Genomic DNA, 20,217 nt, shown 5'->3' on the forward strand with positions numbered 1-20,217 from the left:
ATTACCTCAGATTTTATTAAATCTGGCCTCAGTAATGTCTGAGCGGCACCAGTATCAAGCAATGCCCAATAATTTGCCCCTTGTGCTCTCACTTCCTCTCTCAGACTTGAATCAATGTCTGTTACTTCTGTCCAGTTTATCTTGCAAAACTGAACCTTTTTCGCTGTTTCTAAAGCCTTGGGCTCTGTTTTCACTGCCCTTGTCTGAGCAGGATTACTAATGGGGTTGGCAACCTCACATTGAAAACGTAGGTGCCCTGGTCTACCACATTTGTAGCATAATTTCTCCTCACTTTTAGGGTACACAGATCCACTCTGGGGTGTCCTGTGCCCTTCAGATTTTAATGGAGGACTCACTCGCTGTGGTACCACATCCCTTCTGCCAGCACTATATGGTCTGGGTTTAAACTCTCTTGATGTTTTCCCCACCCAGCCAGTTCTATTGGAGGCGAAGTGATCCGCCATCTCTGCGGCCTCCTGCACAGATGTAGGGGAACGGTCTTTGACCAGGAGCCTTATTTCTGGTGGTAACTGATAGTATAATTGATCCAGTATCGTGAGGCTTTTCACCTCTTCCACTGACTGAGCTTTGGCACTACTCATCCACTTTCCAAATATATCCATCAACTTTGCTCCCAGTTCCACAAAAGACCTCCCTGTCTGTATCTGGCAATTTCTGAAAAGCTTTCTAAAATAATCAGGCCCCAGTCTGAATCTTTTAAACACTGCTTCCTTGAATTCAGCATAGGTGACGGGCTTGTCTGAGGGGAAATATTGGTATACCTCAGCCAATTCCCCTTTAATCAGGTTTGATAAATACTGCATGTATTTATCTTCAGGTAGCCCCCACAACTGAGCTGCTTTTTCAAAGGTGCTGAGGTAAATTTGAGGATCTTGACCAGGCTCATAGACAGCAAAGTCCTTTGGAGTAATTTTTATTTTTGCTCCATCTCTCTCTTTCCTTGTCTCCTCAGAGTGAAATTTCTCTCTATCAAATTTTAACTTTTCTACTTGTAATTCAGCACCCAATGCTCGTTGCTTCTCCCTCTCCTCAAACCCCAATCTCATTCTCTCAATTTCCAACTCCCTCTGTTTTTCCTTCTCTGCACCTTCCATCCTCAATCTCTCAGCTTCCAACTCCCGCTGTTTATCTTTTTCCTCAGCCTCCATCCTCAATCTCTCAGCTTCCAACTCTCTCTGCTTGTCTTTTTCCTCAGCCTCCATCCTCAATCTCTCAGCTTCCAACTCTCTCTGTTTTTCCTTCTCTGCACCTTCCATCCTCAACTTCTCTCTCAAGTACTCTATATAAGCGGGATTGCTTAAATATCCTTCTGGGGTCTCTTCTCTGACAGGTTGTTTTTGCTGGGCAGTTGCAAATCCTATAAGTGCTACCCTCAATTCATCTACCCCTTTACCCTCATGAGGTAAATTGAATGTTATGCACTTCTCCACCAGCTCCTCTCTTTTCATTTTTATGTATTCAGCCATGTTGTTTGAGTTCACTCACTCTTTGCCACACACTCTTTGCCAGTCACTCTCACAAGAAATCTTGTTTTGTTATTTCTGTTTGCCACACAACTATTAGGGATTGTCTAGTATTCGTATCTCACTGCTACAGCCAACACCTGTGACGTAGTCTCCTTTGTCACCATGTGTCTTTGGGACTCTCTTTGGTTCGTATCTGGATTCTCTGTTGTTCGTATCCCACCGCTACTGACACCACATGTGAGGCGTCCTTCCCTGGCTCTCCCTGTCAGGTTCCTACCTGCTCGTGGTTACTGCTTGTCTCTAGGCACCACCAGGGACTCCACCAGTCCGGACCGCTCTCTCTTATGATTTCTCTCCCCGCTCTAGCACAGATCTCAACAGATCCCCCTGCTAGGCAACCACCAGTAACGTCCCAATACTAGTATTCCCAGAGACTCTGAATACTGGTATTGTTATTCTCTTCACCGCTGCCACCATTTGTTACAGTTCCCCTTCAGCCTTGGTCATTACCTTACCCTCCCTTCTGGTCTGTGAAACCCCAGCCAAGGATCAGGCCTTTGGTAAACCAAATTAAGTATTTATTACAGATAACAAAGCTAACAAGATTAACAAGATTTCTTCTTAAGGCACATAAGCATATGGTTTTACTCAATACTAATCTGAACTCCACCTCCCTCCTGGTAAACAACTCTCTAAACCCCACCAAGCAATCCACTCTTTCTCTTCTCCCCCCAGATTCCACAATTCACCACCTCACATTCACCCAGATTTACCTGTCATCCTTTCATTTATACTGTCAGCCATTTTAAACATTCAGCCAATCATCAAGCATTCTATTGCCCATTCACTCCCCCTCCTCTTTCACTACTTACCATGTATACTCTAAACAACCAGCACTTACCATATATACACTAATATATAGGAACATTACAGGGGGGTCTGATTCTACATCCAGAACAGGTCTAACCGATAACCTCTTGCTCTGCAAAGATTCTAAAAGTTTTTGTAGGTTGTTAATAATATCTTGTTGGATAACATCAGAAAAGTTGGTGAAATTGGATAACAGCTCATCTGCTTCATCACAAGGAGGAATAGATACTTTATCCTCATAATCTCCCTGGATTAAGGACTGTACTGACCGCTGCGATAATTGAGATTATTGAGCTGAGGTACTCATAAGTGAGGGACTAGCAGAACCATTATAACTGTCTAAAACAACAATATCACTGCAAGAGATATTAAGGTGAGTGGGTGCTGTAAAAACAGAATTATCCAAAAGGTGTGTATCCATAACCGATGGTTGGATTTGGGATGTTGAATCGACTCAGCGCCATTTTGCGCACAAGGGGTGCGGACTTGCTATGTTAGTAAAATGTCTTTGCACTTGGATACCGCACCTCAGTAGGCAAGATCTATTTGCTAAAAATATATTAACCATGTTACAAGATCTCAAGGTTAATAGTACTACCATAACAAAGGGATTGTCCTCTAAGGTCTCAACCTTAACTATGTCATCACTCCTAATTGAGACCATATTTAAGGACTGTAGGACTCTAAGGACATAGGTTTTTCGATTCAAATATTGACCACTGTCACTAGAATATGGAAAAAGAGATAAAATTATTTTGTTCCGACTAAGTCATAGGGACCAGCATTCTGCTTCATCCTTTTTTAGAGGAGTCCTAACGGGGGGAGCCATATACTCCTTAACACCCCCAGAAGGCAAAGCTACAAGGGATGAAGAAGATGTCTCAGGGACAAAGGGTAGTAAACAAGTGTCCTTCTTGGACTTCTTCTTAGGTGTTTACTCCTTCTTAGATACATCCGGACAAAGTTGTAATTGTATTTCCATCGGGTCACCGATATCGCGGAGGTGTAGCAATTGTATCTCAGATCGATTCCTAATATCGGTTAGGCAGTCGTTCAGCGGCTGTCTAGGAGCAAGCGTAGGCATTAAAGGAATTGATTCAGATTCATGAGCTGGTAGCGTGGACAAAGTCATTGGTAAGGATTCAGGGTCAGACTCAGGCCCATCCCCTCGGGTCACCTTAGGGGGTCTCACTGCTAGAGAGGAGGACGTCAGCGAGTGCATAAGTGTATCCAGGATCTTAAAAAGAGGTTTAAAGTTCATTTTTTTATAACAGGGCGGTCTTTGATTTTTAAGATTCTTAGTTTTTTTTATTGTTCTGTTTATCTTTTTTTTTTTTTAGTTTATTTATTTATTTAATTAATTAAGCTTATATACCACCCGACTAGCAACAGCTCTCTGGGCGGTGAACATTAAAAATACAATAAAAATAACACAAAACTGTACACAAAACTGTACAGTCTAAAATCAAAATATAATAATTTAGAATTAACAGGAATTAAAATACCTCAGAGAAGAGAAAGGTTTTAACTTGGCGCCGAAAAGATGATAGTGTCGGCGCCAGGCGCACCTCCTCAGGGAGACCATTCCATAGTTTGGGGGCCACTACTGAGAAGGCCCTAGATCTTGTCACCAGTCTCCGGGCTTCCCTATGAGTCAGAACCCGGAGGAGGGCCTTCGTAGTAGACCGTAGTGTACGGGCCGGTTCATATTGGGAGAGGCGTTCCGACAGATATCGTGGTCTTATAATAGTTCTTATAATAGCATTCCTTCCTTTATATTTAGAATCCGATGAAGTTAGTTGATCCTGCCCTTTAGGAGGGGGGCTCACTTCACTGGCCTTATCTTCTGTATTTTGTAAAATCAACTTGACTGCATTCGCCAGGGTGTTCAATAAACCAGTAGATTCAGAGATATACCCTTTTCCCAGATCAAGTTCCTCGAGTATTAAAAGGGTCCCAAAAGCTTAGAGATGACCTGAAAACAAAAAAGGACACATACAGGAAGTGGAAAGAAGGCCAGGCCACAAAGAAAGAGTACAGACAGGTATCATGGAATTGCCGGGATGGTGTCAGGAAGGCTAAAGCTGAGAATGAGCTGAGGTTAGCAAGGGATGCTAAAAGCAACAAAAAAGCTTTCTTCAGGTATGTCCATAGTAAAAGACAGAGAAAGGAAATGGTGGCACAGCTGCTCAATGAGGATGGCAAAATGATAACAGATGACAAAGCAAAGGCAGAAGTGCTCAATTCCTACTTTGGCTCAGTCTTCTCCCAAAAAAGGGTCTATGACCCTCCCGGAAAACATGAAGTAGAAGGGTCAGGATTGGGGTTTGAGATTAATAGACAAATGGTCAAGGAATACCTAATCACTTTGAATGAGTTCAAATCGGTAGGCCCGATAAACTGCATCCTAGAGTATTGAAGAAATTGGCTGAAGAACTCTCAGAACCACTGTCTATTATCTTTGCAAAATCATGGAGGACTGGTGAAGTGCTGGATGACTGGAGGAGAGCTAATGTTGTTCCTATCTTCAAAAAGGAGGAACCAGGGAACTACAGACCAGTCAGCCTAACATCAATCCCTGGAAAAACTCTGGAGCAGATTATAAAGCAGTCAATCTGTAAGCACCTTGAAAACAATGCAGTGATTACTAGGAGCCAACATGGATTTATGACAATCAAATCCTGCCAAATTAATCTTATCTCATTTTTGATCAGGTAACCTTGTTTGTAGACTGTAGGAATGCTGTGGACATAATATATCTCTACTTCAGCAAAGCTTTTGACAAAGTGCCCCATGATATTCTGATTAGCAAGCTAGCTAAATGCTATCAGGTGGATCCACAGTTGGCTCCAGAATCGTACTCAGAGAGTGGTTATCAATGGTTCCTTCTCAAACTGAGGGGAAGTAACGAGTGGGTTACCACAGGGCCGGGTCCTGGGCCCAGTGCTCTTCAACATTTTTAACGACTTGGATGAGGTGAATCAGAGCATGCTTATCAAATTTGCAGATGATACAAAATTGGGGGACACAGTGTTGAGACCCAGCTACTCCAAGCGCATCATGGAGAGTGGGCAAAGCAGTGCATTTCATAGACCTAACTAGGCTGGCTCACTACTGATGCTAACTATGCTAACTAAGCATTCTCTGCGGTGTCCTCTGGGCAGGACGCACAGCTAATACCATGGAAGACAGAAACAGGCTGGAGCATTGGGCTGAAAACAACAGAATGAAATTCAACAGGGATAAATGCAAAGTTCTATACTTAGGAAAAAGAAACCAAATGCACAGTTATAAGATGGGGGATACTTTGCTCAGCAATATGACATGTGAGAAGGATCTTGGAATTGTCATTGATCACAAGCTGAATATGAGCCAACAGTGCAATGTGACTGCAAAAAAGGCAAATGCTATTTTAGGCTGCATTAACAGAAGTATAGTTTCCAAATTGCGTGAAGTATTAGTTCCCCTCTATTCAGCACTAGACAGCCAGTGTGGTGTAGTAGTTAAGGTGTTGGACTATGACCTCGGAGACCAGGGTTTTAATCCCCACATAGCCCTGAACCTCACTGGGTGACCTTGGGCCAGTCACTGCCTCTCAACCTCATGAAAACCCTATTCATATGGTCGCCATAAGTCGGAATTGACTTGAAGGCAGTACATTTACATTTTTTTCAGCACTGGTTAGGCCTCATCTTGAATACTGCGTCCAGTTCTGGTCTCCGCACTTCAAGAAGGATGCAGACAAACTGGAACAGGTTCAGAAAAGGGCAACAAGGATGATCAGGGGACTGGGAACAAAGCCCTATGAGGAGAGACTGAAAGAACTGGGCATGTTTAGCCTGGAGAAGAGAAGACTGAGGGGAGATATGATAGCACTCTTCAAGTACATGAAAGGTTGTCACACAGAGGAGGGCCGGGATCCCTTCTCGATCATCCCAGAGTGCAGGACACGGAATAATGGGCTCAAGTTGCAGGAAGCCAGATTTCAACTGGACATCAGGAAAAACTTCCTAACTGTTAGAGCCATTCAACAATGGAACCAATTACCTAGAGAGGTAGTGGGCTCTCCGCCACTGGGGGCATTCAAGAGGCAGCTGGACAGCCATCTGTCAGGAATTCTTTGGTTTGGATTCCTGCATTGCTCAGGGGGTTGGACTTGATGGTCTTATAGGCCCCTTCCAACTCTACTATTCTATGATTCTATGAACTTGTGGTTCTCCTTCAGGCCATTCAGATGATTCAGCAGTGAGGGTAATGCTCTGGCAACGACTAGTTCAGTCCTTTGTCTCATTCTGGTCCAGATTTCAATTCGTATGATAGGCTTCATGTTGGCTTAAAAGTGCAAATGTTCTAAGGACAAACAACAGAAGAAAGGATAAACTTGCATCAAAAGTTGGAGGCAAATTAGCTCTATTCTCTTCTGTGCTATGCTGAATTTGTACACTCTTCTACCACCCTTTTCTATATAGGGGACAGTTCTTTTGTGTGTGCTAAGAATAGTAAACCCTTTACACTCATTTGAGGCAAGCAATGTAAGGCTTGGCTTTTCTTTTAACCCTAGAATAATGGTGCAACTATAGCAGAGCTTGTAAAATACTTGGTGCCTACAAACTACCCTCTAAGTCGGGGATAGCCAACATGGTGCCCCACAGATGTTATGGGCTGCAATTGTCACTAGCTCCAGCCAGCATGGCCGACCATCAAGGATGATGGGAGCTGTAGTCCAAAACATCTGGAGGGCACCGTGTTGGCCACCTCTGCTCTAAATCCTGGCTCCTTATAATCCCATAATTAGAAGATAGTTGTATATTAAGTTATTGTCAAACATACGTTATCATAATCATGTTACCAATCAAGCAAAAATAATTAAAAGTCCACTTGTTAATAACTCATTCCCCCTCAACTTCTTCTTGATTCTTAGGTGATATCTGCTGCCAACGGTACAACCAACGACTGCAGTGCCAATGAAACTGCCCTGCTAGCTCCAACCATGAGCTCCCAGTTATACATCCTGTCCTTGTTGCCATTCATGATACTGCTCGTCTTTATCCAGAATCTCAAGTTACTTTCCATTTTCTCCATGCTGGCCAATATTCTCATGTTTTGCAGCCTGATAATGATATATCAGTACATTGTCAGGGTATGTATAAAGATCGGTGTGGCGATGGCAAGGTAGACTCCTGTACAGGATTTCACTGTGGCCAACGGAAGGCCACCCTGGGCTCCTACTGGGAGGAAGGGTGGGATATAAATTTAAGAAATAAATAATGCCATTTGCAGCGGCTCCTGTATTTGTACGTAAGCCATTGCAGGTGGATGCTATTGCTCCTCCAAGGTCAGTGCAGTATCCGGTGAGTTGAATGTTTCTATATAGCACCCTCAATGTACAGGGCTCTATACAGAATAGATAAACAGAAAGGTGATTCTCAGCCTTCACTAGCTTACAATTTACATTTCAACAGAGGCAGAAAAGGAAATGGCAAGAATAACTCAGTTGTTGCATGTAAGTTTTACTTCAGTTGGAAGGAGGAGAGGTCTAAAAGACTTTTTTGGTCTTGTGGAGGCTTCTGGCATAGGATGCAGCAAGAGAGAAAAGGCAGCGGGCTGGATCTAGATGTGCTCAGTGTTCTGCTTGCACTGGAGGAAGGGCCAGGATGAGAATTTCTGCCAATTCCTCCATCCCCCTGCAGCTGCTGTTGCCTCCTGAAAAGCTGCTCCAGATGGCTGGGGAAGTCCCAGGACAGGTGGAAGGTAGCACTGGGGAGGACAAATAGGTGAAAATTCTGTTCGTGGAGGGGCAAGTCTGCATCCAAGAGTTTAAAGGGAGCTGGATTCTTCAGGGAGGCTGAGAGTGGTAGAGTTGAAGGGCGCAAAGCTCTCCCTTCAGGGTGGGTCAAGGCCAGTAAGAGTGCTGAACACAGGGACAAAGAGTTTCCACAGCCATCAGAAGAGAATAAGGATTCAGGAAAGGGATATGCAATGGCACCCGAGGGCTCAATGGGAGAGGTGGCTTATTCTGATATTTCTACCATGCACATGGGAGATGGGAAGACTGCAGCCCTCCAGATGTTGTTGGACTACAATTTCTATCATCCCTAACTGGCCATGCTGGTTGGCGCTGATATTTGGAGTGCAACAGCATCTGGAAGGCCAGAGGTTGCCCAGGGAGAAGCAGAATGGTTTGGCTACAGATTGAACGCAGGGAGCAGAAAGAGGAGGGAAAACACACACTTTGTAACGCACGATACGAGCACATTAAAAAAAGCTAGCCACCATTGGCGTTGCAGGACTGATAATGATAATGCTTTAGGCGTGTTTAGGAATAAGAACAGCAACTATTGCGTGCTGATGTGCTAGTTGGCTTCTCCTTGTATTAGTTCCACGGTCTGACTCTTGGATATCAGTGACTTCAAATTCTACATAGGCTTACAGAGCTCAGTGGTAGATCACGTGCTTTGCATGTAAAAGGTCTCCATTTAGCCCTTGGTATCTCCAGGTATGGCAGGGAAAGATCCTTGTCTGAAACCGTGTAGAGCCACTGCCAGCCAGTGTAGGCAAGACTGAGCTAGGTGCAGCAGCAGATGGTGTGGCGGCAGCACTTGTCTGACCTTCTAAGAGCTGAGTCGCTGCTGTTTAGTGGCAGGGAGAGGGGCGAGGCGGGCACAGTGCAAATGCACTGGCAGGAGTGCCACATTGGCTCCACCAGTGCATTTGAACCATATCAGCCTCTCCGCCCCCTCTCCCTCCCAGTAAGCAGCAACTGATCCGGGGAGGTCAGATGAGTGCAGCTGCCCTGCCATGCTGTCCGCTACTGGCTACATGAACCAGAGGATAAGGTGGCTTCTGTGTTCCTATTGGAACTTCCCTCAAGCAAGTCTTTGGGTCCTTTTCTCTCAAATCTAAACTGCCTTTTTTTCCTTCCTTGCTCTTTGTCAGGGCATTCCAGATCCTTCCAATCTGCCTCTGGTGTCCCAGTGGAAGACCTATCCTCTGTTTTTTGGCACGGCTATCTTTGCTTTCGAAGGCATTGGAGTGGTAAGTCTTTTACTTGTGCATGCTTGGCTTGCTTTGCTGGGAACTGGATAAGCATTTAATGAAGGCTTTGGAGGCTGCGGTTCCCTGCTCCACTGTGAATTCAGCAGCACATGGACATCTGTTGCTCAACATATGAGACGGCCATCTGTGTAGTCAAATCAGATACTTCCTTGTTGTTTCAAACTCAGGTTTTGAAGAGAATCCATGTTCCGTTTTGCTGGCTATTGATAGGCCATTTCCTTTAGCCTAAAAGCAGCCTGGTACTGCCTCATTGCTCTACAAGGGTTCCTAAACTGTGGTCTGTAGACCACCAGTGGTCCATGAGCATCATTCAGGTGGTCCATGGCATGTCTGAATTAAATGTTTTTATTGATTTTTAGATGTATTTATATTGCTTTTTTTGTATTGCTTTACAATATAAGAAATAAAAGAAGCAATACAAATATAATTAAAAATCATACCACATCTAGCACAGCGTGTTACTATTGCCACAACAGTCAGAAAATCATTCAGTGATCTGCCAAGACCCTCAGCAGGGTTCAAGTGGTCCATGAGAAAAAAAGGTTGGGAACCATTTCTCTAAGATAAACACATTTAGACTGGTTTTGTTTCCAACTTAACATCCATATTTACAATTGTAGCTGTGATGTTCCTATATTAATGTATATATGGTAAGTGTTGTTGTTTTAGAAGATACATGGTAAGTGGAGTGAAAGAGGAGGGGGAGTGAATGGGCAGTAGAATGCGAGATGATTGGCTGAGTGTTTAAAATGGCTGAATGTATAAAAGGAAGAGTGAGAGTGGAATTGGGGGGGGAGAAGAGAAAGAGTGGATTGCTTGGTGGGGTTTGAGAGAGTTGTTTGCCAGGAGAGAGTGGAGAAGGAGGGAGGTGGAGTTCGGATTAGTATTGAGTAAAACCATATGCTTATGTGCCTTAAGAAGAAATCTTGTTAATCTTGTTAGCTTTGTTATCTGTAATAAATACTTAATTTGGTTTACCAAAGGCCTGATCCTTGGCTGGGGTTTCACAGACCAGAAGGGAGGGTAAGGTAATGACTAAGGCTGAAGGGGAACTGTAACAAATGGTGGCAGCGGTGAAGAGAATAACAATACCAGTATTCAGAGTCTCTGGGAATACTAGTATTGGGACGTTACTGGTGGTTGCCTAGCAGGGGGATCTGTTGAGATCTGTGCTAGAGCGGATAGGTAAACCATAAGAGAGTGCGGTCCGGACTGGTGGAGTCCCTGGTGGTGCCTAGAGACAGGCAGTAACCACGAGCAGGTAGGAACCTGACAGGGAGAGCCAGGGAAGGACGCGTCACAGTAGCGCAAAACTCTGATGCAGGAGAGCAGACTTACCTGCACCACTTTAGTCTGTTGATCTTATTCAAGAGCTACCTTGTTGGAGGAAAGTGGGATAAAGCTGGAGGAAAACAACCTTTAAAGGGATTGTGTCGATGATTTGATTCACTGAGAAATTTTATTTTCTTATAACTTAAGTGCAATAAAATGTGTTTTTCCATGTTAAAAATTTTTAAATTGTTTTTTGTGTTTTAAAATTTGTGTATTTGTTTTAATGTTTTTAATTGCTGTAAACCACCAGAGAGCTTTGGCTATAGGGCGGTATATAAATGTAATAAATAAATAAATACATAAATAAATAAAAGGGATATGTTTGAGCTATCCCATCCTACCCTCTTGTTCTCAGGTAATTGTCTCTTTTATCTTGCAGTAGTTTTAGGTTCAGTTTTTTTCAGAGGTAATTTTGTTTCCTGAGCTTCAGATGCCGTTCTAAGATACGTTAGCTGAAGAAGCTCTACATTTAAGACAGTACAGTACGGCCCCACTCATACAGTGGGTTACGTTCCGGACCTCCGCTGTAAAGCGAAAACTGCTGTGAAGTGGAACCCATTGAATGGAATGGTGCACGATGCACGAAAACCGCCGTAAAAGCAAAACAAGCGCCGTATGAGTGGGGCTTTAGTCTAATTGCTTCTAACTGAGACCGCTGTATTAGCAAATCTCTGTAAAGCGAAGCGCTGTAAAGCGGGGCCCTACTGTACAAATGTACACCTCTATTAGGCCTTAGCTGAGGAACTGGGTTCAGCTTTCGGTTGTCTAGTTGAGAAAGATATGGACAAATTGGCCAGGATTCAGAGCAAGCAAGATGCTGAAGGGCTTAGAGTGTGAGATGCATCACATGACTCTGAAGGAACTAGATATTTGTTTAGTTGAGAGAGAAGGTGTGAAATACTAAAAGGCAAAAGAGAATGGTTTTACACTATTTGGGGAGGATGAGAACTTGTGTTGTATTTGAGTACATCCAATCAGAACAGCAACAGGTGTTCCAAACTGGAAAAATGAAGATAATTGACTTGCATATTAATAGAATAGAGTGCATAGAACGTTTGGGATGGTCTGTGAATGCACTGTCAAACATCTAAATTCAATAATGAGAATAAAGGATGCAAGTTGACAGTTCTGAGCTAAATGGGAATTGAGTTCTGAGCCTCTGAAATTTTGAGACCTGCATTTTTGCTGCTATTTTGATTTGGTTGATCTTTGCTGATTTGTCAGCAGCTTTTACTGTTTTTAAAAAAGTAGATATCATTTAAAGTATATACATACAGTGACTGCAGAAATGCAATATAAGTCATATTTCTGACGTGACATTCTGAATTGGAGAATTAAGGTCTCATCCATAGTTGCATGTGTTTGATTCTGAAATCTGTGAATCCCTTCTGTACAGAGCACCTTGGATTCCTTTTTCTTTTTTTCTTTGTAATATACACATTGGTTCATAGAGCCATGATTTCAACAAAGGTAACAACGGCTGTTTCTCTGTGTTTGTATGTAGTGTGATTTGTATTCTCTGGAAGCAGCAATTGTGTTCGAGTCCCTGCAATGTGTGTAAGGGTAGAGACCCACTTACTGTTCTGAGGGTTCCAGTGCTTCTCCACCTCTCTTTGCTGAAAACGGGCACACGACACTAGTCAAACTTTTTACTGTAAAACCTGGTGGGATCAGCGTGGGGGCAGGTTTTTTTAATAGGCTCCAAAGAGATTTCGCATCTGATTGGCAGATCAACCCATTCTCCCTCTGGGTGTGGTGAATGGAAATACTTTGCTGTAGGCAACTAATATGCTCGCTGCCTAAGATTGCTTCTTGGGCATTTGGGGTAATGCATGGGTTCCTTCAATATACCAATATGTGCTTTTCAAATCCTGTAACACAAGAAGCATCTCTTTAACTTTTTTTTTTTTGGCAAGGACTAGCGTGGCAGAAAATGGGGTTTTATAGAGATGGAGTGACGAATAGCAGTCTTTTAGCAGTTCAGATATCTTAATGGATTTTGAGCATTTCATTATTAGTAAACCACCAGGAATTTAGCCATGTAAGACATCAGAAGTTGATGTACTGAGTTTTGATAAATAAGGGGGAGGAAGTTGAAGCTTTGGATGGAATGCTACTTAACTAATGTGCTTCTTGTCTCTTCTCTTTACTGGGTCACTGTGTAAATACAGAAGCCAAAAGCACAAAGTCCATTAAGATATCTGAATTGTTACAGAACACCCTGCACAGTATGGCAGTACTCCTTACAGGCAGTAATGTGTGTTCCTTGTGACCTGACAGGGTTAATTAAGGTAGTGTCTATAAATGAGAAGATGTTGTTTTAGGTTTTTGTAGTCCTTTCCTCCACAAATAGAATCCATTTTTAAAAAATCAGTGCAACCCAGGATGCATCTGGTATGTCAACAATGGAAGCTTCTTATGAATAACTATAAATTGTTGGGTCACCGACATGGTGCCTGTGGACACAGTAGCACCCTTGAGATTTCCCTCTGGTGTCTGCAAAACCTCTGATCTCCTTCACTCATTGCCCCTTTGGTCATGATATGATGATGCTTGTCTTTTTTTTCTCCTGGAAAGCAGATAGAGCTGAAAGAGAGGAAGTGGGAAAGACTCTTCCAACTCGGTTTTAATTCTACTGGCTTTTACTTGAAAAAGTGAAGTGTGTGCATGCACCCTTTTCCCCCTGTCTTTCTGGGGAAGGGGGGTGATCCAGAAAGGGGGAGAAGGGACTGTGTGTGTGTGTGCCCAGAGCTGTTGAAGGTGCTCAAAAATCCAAATGTGACCATAGGCCTGAAAAAGTTGGCAACTTCTGAACTATATTAACCAATGAAAACTTTGCTTCATAACAATTTACAGTTGCCATACATTTTCATCTTTTAAACCAGCAGAGGGGAACATTGATCCTGCCGGCCAAATCAGGTATGGCAGGAGTCCTAATCTGGTCTGCAAGGCCATTTCTGACCCCTAATCACACCCACCTGCCCCACGCTTGATGTTGTGTGTGCAAAGGAACAAGTGAGAATCTTTTGACTGAATGCAGAGTTTGAGGGAACTGTGCTCTGCCCCAGTGTGCCACTTTGTTTTTTGAGGTCCTGAGGGAGAATTCAGAGGTTGAAGTGTAAAGTGACTTAAAGTGTTTTTTTCCTCTTTACTTTTCCCCCCGCTAAGGTGCTTCCTCTGGAAAACAAGATGAAGACCCCTAAGCACTTCCCCATCATCCTTTATGTGGGGATGGCAGTTGTCAGCGTCCTCTACCTCAGCCTTGGAACCCTGGGATACTTGCGCTTTGGAGCCAACATCCAGGCCAGCATAACTCTCAATCTGCCTAACTGTTGGTGAGTTGAGACAAGGGGAGTGCATCTCCTGACAAAAATAGGATTCATTATTATTTGTTTGGTTTAAAATGGAAATGCACATATGGATGCTGTGGGGTAGGAGACAATTTGCAAGAGACTTGGGGTACTTGCGCTATGGTAGGGAGATGTTCAAGTGGAGTTGACACTGTATGTGGGGGGGAGATAGTGATGGAGGTGGAGTTGTCAAGCCTTCAAGTGTTCAGGCTGCTCAAGAGTCGTCCTTCTGTCCTGTGGTCACAATCTCTCATGACAGTCCACTTTGCATCTTTGTGTTGTCTGAGCTGATCCAGAGGCAGGTTGTGATAGCATAACCAAGCAGGTACCTTATGTCCAAAACTGATTATAAAAGCAGACACTTCTGGGAAGCATTAGATGTAGCCATATGCTTTGTATCAGACAGAGGCCCGTGTTGCTCTGGGCTGCCGTGGAAACAATACAGAGCAGCCAACACCTGTAATTGCATTGTGTCATCTTGCTTTTGCAAGTGACTTGCATACTCATCATTTGACTTCCTTGGGATCCAACACCTCCCAAAAATATATTCCTTCTTATTCATGATTCTGAGACCTATTTACTATTTAAGTTGGTTGACTATACATGTTGCCACATACTGGACACCACCAAGGTGGCTCCAGTTCTTCTGAAAGTTCATAGCGTAGCCTGCAAGCACTAACTTAACTCCTTGTTTGTTCGCTGCACTGCTCAAATCGTGATGGAAGCTTTTTTTTTTACTGGTGGTTCGCTGCATGCCTGTGATACTTATTTTATAGGCTTCTTTGAACCTGAAGAGGCAATGCGACATGAGGCATTTTTAAATCCAGATAACCCGTATGTTTGCTAAGAAGACATGTTTGTTTGTTACATTCTAAGGAGAAATGTTAACGTAGTATGATTCTTGGGCTCTTGAATTCTCCTCTCCCTTGGGAAGAAAGTAATAAAGGAACTGAGCTATGCCACTTCATTAAAGTTCTTCCTGACAACCTGATCTTCTCCTATTTCCATTGGATTTCCATTGATTAAGGAAATACTGCATTCAAGTAAATGCAGCATGGGTAGGTTCATTCATTACTTTCTCTCCAGGGTGAAGGGAAAAGATGCATTTATGCCTGGTTCAGATTTCTTAATGGGATATAATTAGGGAAGGGATTTTCAGCCTTATTCAAACATTGCCTGTGTAGCTGCATAATTCTTTGTGCAACTATGTGAAGTTTCAAATCAAAAGGTGGTTTTTAGACGGACTTGACTTTTAAGCAGTATTCCATTCTTCTTTTTCAAAAGATGTTGAAATAACCTCTTTCACCACTGCTACTGATGCTAAATCAGAACTCTTCCAGTTTCTGTTTATTATCTGGGTGTTTACCGGTTAGCCCTTTTAAACGTGTCTGTTGCCAAAAAGAATGAAGGAAGGGTTAAAAGATGAGGATTATGGTGCTCTCTAGTGGATTCTTTGCTCTACAACCTGTTGCTCTGACTTGAATCCCTTTGGAAGTGAGGGCTAATGGTTTCCACAGCGCTTTGAAGCTGGAAGCACAAAGTATCACATTAGGTTAGCCTCGCGCATTGTAGTCCGACACACTTCTCTTAGTAATCAAAGACAACACATGAAGATACTGTTCACTATGTGATTGATTGAAATATAGATATTATACTTGATCGTTAAACAAGCTGGCTAAATAGGATGACATCCAGGACTGCCTTTTCAGAGAGAATAATATTAAAATTGAACCTAATTTTCCATAGGACGCTCTCAGTCTCTGCATAGCTGCTTTATCTTTAGTGCAAAGCTCTTTTCTAGGGACTCAGCAGAGCTGAGGTTTGCACAAGATGAAAAAATATCTTATTAAAAGCCTAGTGGTGCCTGCCATGGCTGAAAGTCTTGGTTGCTCGGTCAGTTATTTGTGTAACTTGGATGCCACGTTATTGATATAAGGAGTGTATTCAACTAAAAAGTTGTGCAGTAGGATTTCCCCCCTCTTCTCCCCTGCGCATGCTTCACATTGTCCCCAAATCTGCTCTGGAGGTTTGGGGAACTCCCAGAACAGATTTAGGGGGCATGTGGAGATCACTCTGTTGTGCAAGGAGAAATCTTTGTGCTGATGGAATGATCTGCTTAGTGATACATTGAAAACAATCCTAAGAATTTTGTCTGCTCACTTATTTTAAAGTGTTAGATATCCAAACACTTGGATTGTTTTAAATTTTTTAATTGTGTTTTAAATTGTTTTTAAAAGATGTGTTTTTAAATTTGTATATTTGTTTTAATGTTTTTAGTTACTGTAAACCGCCCAGAGAGCTATGGGGCGGTATGTAAGTTAAATAAATAAATAATCCAGTCCAAAAGAATGGTGTTTGCCTTGCTTCTGCTGCTACTATGCCAGTCAATCTGATTCAGATGCTTCTAGGCAAACTCTGATGTGTGTGAGCTCACTTCTTCTCAGGGCAAGAAATGACCCAATACGAAGCATCCAAGGAAACCCCTGATGTTTTCAATTGTGGATGCAGATCTGGCTTTCAAATACAGTCAATAAACTGAATACCAGCATCAGGAATCCTTAGTCCCTTACTGGAGCAAATTCTGTCAGTGGTTAAGTACTATGTCAGCACCAACACTGTGCCAGGTTCTGCTGGATCTGGCGTTTACTTATATTGTGGTTTCAAATCTTGGTTAAAAGGGGATCCTGGTTAACATCATAATGGGTGGATGGGAGTGCATTCAGACACATGGTTCCTCATCATGCATTTATGATGATAGGGGCATGAGGTGGGAAAAAGGGAGCTATTCTGTCTTGTACTGTGTGAACTGGCCCTAAAAGTGGTCATGCCTGGTACCCAAAATACATGCCCACAACAACTTGCTATGGCAGTGTTGCCTGGGAAGATTTGGAAAACAGTATGGAGTTAAAGCCAATTTTCTTTTCCCATTGCTGTGCTTGCATTCATTTGGGATGTTCTGCATCCCAAAGGGCATTCAGGGGCTTAAGGAAGTGACATTCTAAGTCAGGAGTAGGGAACCTGTATAAGTCGTAACTGACTTGAAGGCATATAATAACAGCAGCCTCCAGATGTTGCTGGGCTACAACTCCCTAACCATCGGTCGTATGCTGGCTGGAGCTAATGGGAATTGGAGTCTGATAACATCTGGAAGGCTACAAGTTCCCCACCTCTGTTCTAGGTAAATAATACATCCCGAAGTGCAGGAAGTAGACATTTGCCAAGTGTGGAAAGAGGTATGACACAATACAAGCTCTCTATCTCTCTCGTCCCGTTCTCTCCCCCCCCCCCCCAGCAACACTGTATATGAGGATTTGGGCTTGCTCTGATCTCATTTTGTACCCCGTGTTCTCTGCTACCAGCCTGCACTGTAAATGGGCAATGCACCACATCTTTGTAGGCAAAGCAGAGATGCCGTACAACTTCCAGAAATGGGATGTGCAAAATGAGCACTTCTTATTAGGCCCAGGAAATTTCCCTGTGCCATAGAACACACCCTAGTATTAAATTTGCATGTGCATAACTTGAGAAGGTAAGTAGTTGGGCAGTTATAGCAGCATCTTGCATAGTTGCCAGCTTGGTGCTATTTTTCCCTTAATAACTTGCCCCCCCTTAATGCCTGTTAGCCTTGGCTACCTATATTTCCAAAGCACACTACTGCCAACAGAAGCAGAAGTATTGTGTCACCCTTCACAATTGCACCTGCCGGGATTTGTTTGGAATATGTAATAGAAGCACTGCTTAAAACACTGTCATCTTCTCTATGTACCCCCCTTCCCAAGTAGGACAAAGTGCTTAATTACCAGAGTTCATCTATATTTCTTAAAAATTTTCATGCACCATTGATCACCTACATGTTTTGTTCAGGTCTTTACTGTCCTTCATTAATTCATCCAATCCATTGATTGATTATAAAGCTTAGAGTAAGGGTGGCGAACCCATGATCCCAATTTGGTCCACAAGGCCACTTCTAATGGCCATTAGCCCTCTGCCAGAATGGGGAGGGAGAGGAAGGAAGGAAACCCCTGTTTTTTTTTAACCTTGGGCTGTCTTCTCCTTCTGATGGAGCACCATTACAAGATCATAGACTCAGGAAACAGGAGGAAGCCCTAAGGACCTCTTGTAATGTTGTCACATCAGAGGGCAAAGAAACCCTTTTCCTCCTCCTGTTCCTTCCCGTAGTAGTGCTGGGGTAGGAAGAGAGGAATCTCCTTCTAGCTCTGTACTTGGGTACAAGAATTCCTCTCCTAGCTCAGTGTTGGAATGGCGAGTAAAAAACACTCTGTGCCTGCCTGCATATGTTCATGACTGAGTGTGCCTTGGCCACGTTGTCAATGCTTGCCTCTGGCATGTGGCCCTCGGAGGGGTGGCCAACCTTCAGTGTAGCCCTTGGGCTGAAAAGGGGTTCACTGCCCCTGGCTTAGACACCTGGAGCCTGCGTTCTTCTCAAGGTTGCTATTCTACCTCCTAAATGAAAACCATTAGGTATGTGAGAGTACTTTTTTAACAATGAGACCGCATAGCCTTTTGCCTACTTCTTTGCTTTGTCAGCCATTCCTCTCCTTCCTGTTGGTTGGCTGGCTGGCATATTTGGGTACAATAGGGCCCCACTCATATAGCAGGTTAGGTTCCAGACCCCCGTTGAAAAGCAAAAACTGCTGAAAAGCAGATCAGCTGTAGCGCGGAGGTCTGGAACCTAACCCGCTAATCGCGCCGGAGGAGGAGGAGATCAGCTGCAGCTACAGCGGATCTTCCCCTCCTCTGGTGCGATCAGCTCCAGCGTGGGAATCTGAGACTCTGGCTAGTAGCAGCAGAAGCAAGCTTTAGTACAAAGGCTTTGGATCGCACTCATCTCTGCACACCTATTGTGGAGCTAGAGCTTTATGGGCCTGATCAATTGCTTGGCCCTCTCCCAAAATTTCTATTCTCTTTCTCCTCTAATCTCTATGCTTCATTCAGTTGCCAAAAAATGTTAACACTTTTCGATGCTCTTTAAGGAAAGCATTAACTATGTGCAAACTGTTTTTTTAGTTTGCATAATTGTGGACATATAATTTGGCTTCCTTGACATAATAATTGTTTCTGGTGGGTTTTTTTTATAGTACACATAGCCCTTGGCATATGGCTTCAGATTATTGTTTCAAAACCAATGTTGCCTGGTGATTGTGGCTGGATGCTGATCCTTTGATAATGTGAAAGCAGACTTCCAGAATTTTATATCTGTTCTCAGACAGAACTTCATTCAGAGGCAGCTTCAGAGGCAAGAACACTCAAAGCAGAGCTGGTAATGGTTGTGGCTCTGGAATCTGTGGGTCCTGAACAGAGTCCCTAGGGCCAGATAAAGAGACCTGGATGGCTGCATCGCTATTCTCCTTTTCCTATTTTAAATGGATGAGCCAAACGGAATACAACACTCACAACATTCAGTGTCTTGTATCAGTACTTCCTGTTTCATCAGAACATAAGAACTCTGCTGGAAGAGACGAAAGGCCTGTCTGGCCCAGCATCCTGTTTTTCACAATGGCCAACCACATGCTCCTGGGGCATTCTGAACCACTGTTTATGTGTTGAATATTTGTTACTTACCTGCTTTTTATTGCTGAAAATGTGTTGTGCTGCAAAGTTTTGTTTCATGATAGTGTGGCTTTTTAAAATTGTATTCTCTCATTTTATGCTGCAAGCCATCTGGAGAACAATATTATTGGGCACCTTTATATTCAGATAGTAAATAAAATAAAATGAATAAGCAGGATGTGAGGACACTAGCCCTCCCCTGCTGTTGTTCCCCAGCACTGTTGTTCACAGAAGCATGCTGTCTCTGATCTTTATCTTCTATGATTTTTTTTGATATCCTTTTAAAACCATCTAAGTTACATCACTGCATCTTGTGGCAGTGAATTCCATGGTTTACCTATGCACTGTATGAAAAAGTGCATCCTTGTGTCTCTCTTGAACCTTTTACTGTTCATCTTCAGGTCCTGGATTCTGGTTTTACGAGAGAAGGAAAAAACTTTCTCTGTCCACTTCCTCTGCAGTCACTATGCATAACTAAAATACAGTGGCTTCAAGTATGCTCAGTATTCCAAGTGTCAATGCACCATAGATTTGTACAGGGTCCTTAGGAT

The 20,217-nt window shown here is 43.1% G+C and overlaps 1 protein-coding gene across 4 annotated transcripts in view; it reads left to right on the plus strand.

Annotated features, from left to right (window-relative positions):
- The window catches only part of LOC133380333 (proton-coupled amino acid transporter 1-like), an 88,917-nt gene that overhangs the window by 33,942 nt on the left and 34,758 nt on the right, over nt 1-20,217 (plus strand). For all 4 annotated transcript variants that reach the window (XM_061617421.1, XM_061617422.1, XM_061617420.1 and 1 more), the window contains 3 exons: nt 7,279-7,497; nt 9,294-9,392; nt 13,914-14,080. In XM_061617421.1, coding sequence (XP_061473405.1) covers nt 7,279-7,497; nt 9,294-9,392; nt 13,914-14,080 — 485 coding nt within the window. The remainder of the gene's footprint in view (nt 1-7,278; nt 7,498-9,293; nt 9,393-13,913; nt 14,081-20,217) is intronic.

This window comes from Rhineura floridana, chromosome 3, assembly GCF_030035675.1.
Source record: "Rhineura floridana isolate rRhiFlo1 chromosome 3, rRhiFlo1.hap2, whole genome shotgun sequence".
NCBI lineage: Eukaryota > Metazoa > Chordata > Lepidosauria > Squamata > Rhineuridae > Rhineura > Rhineura floridana.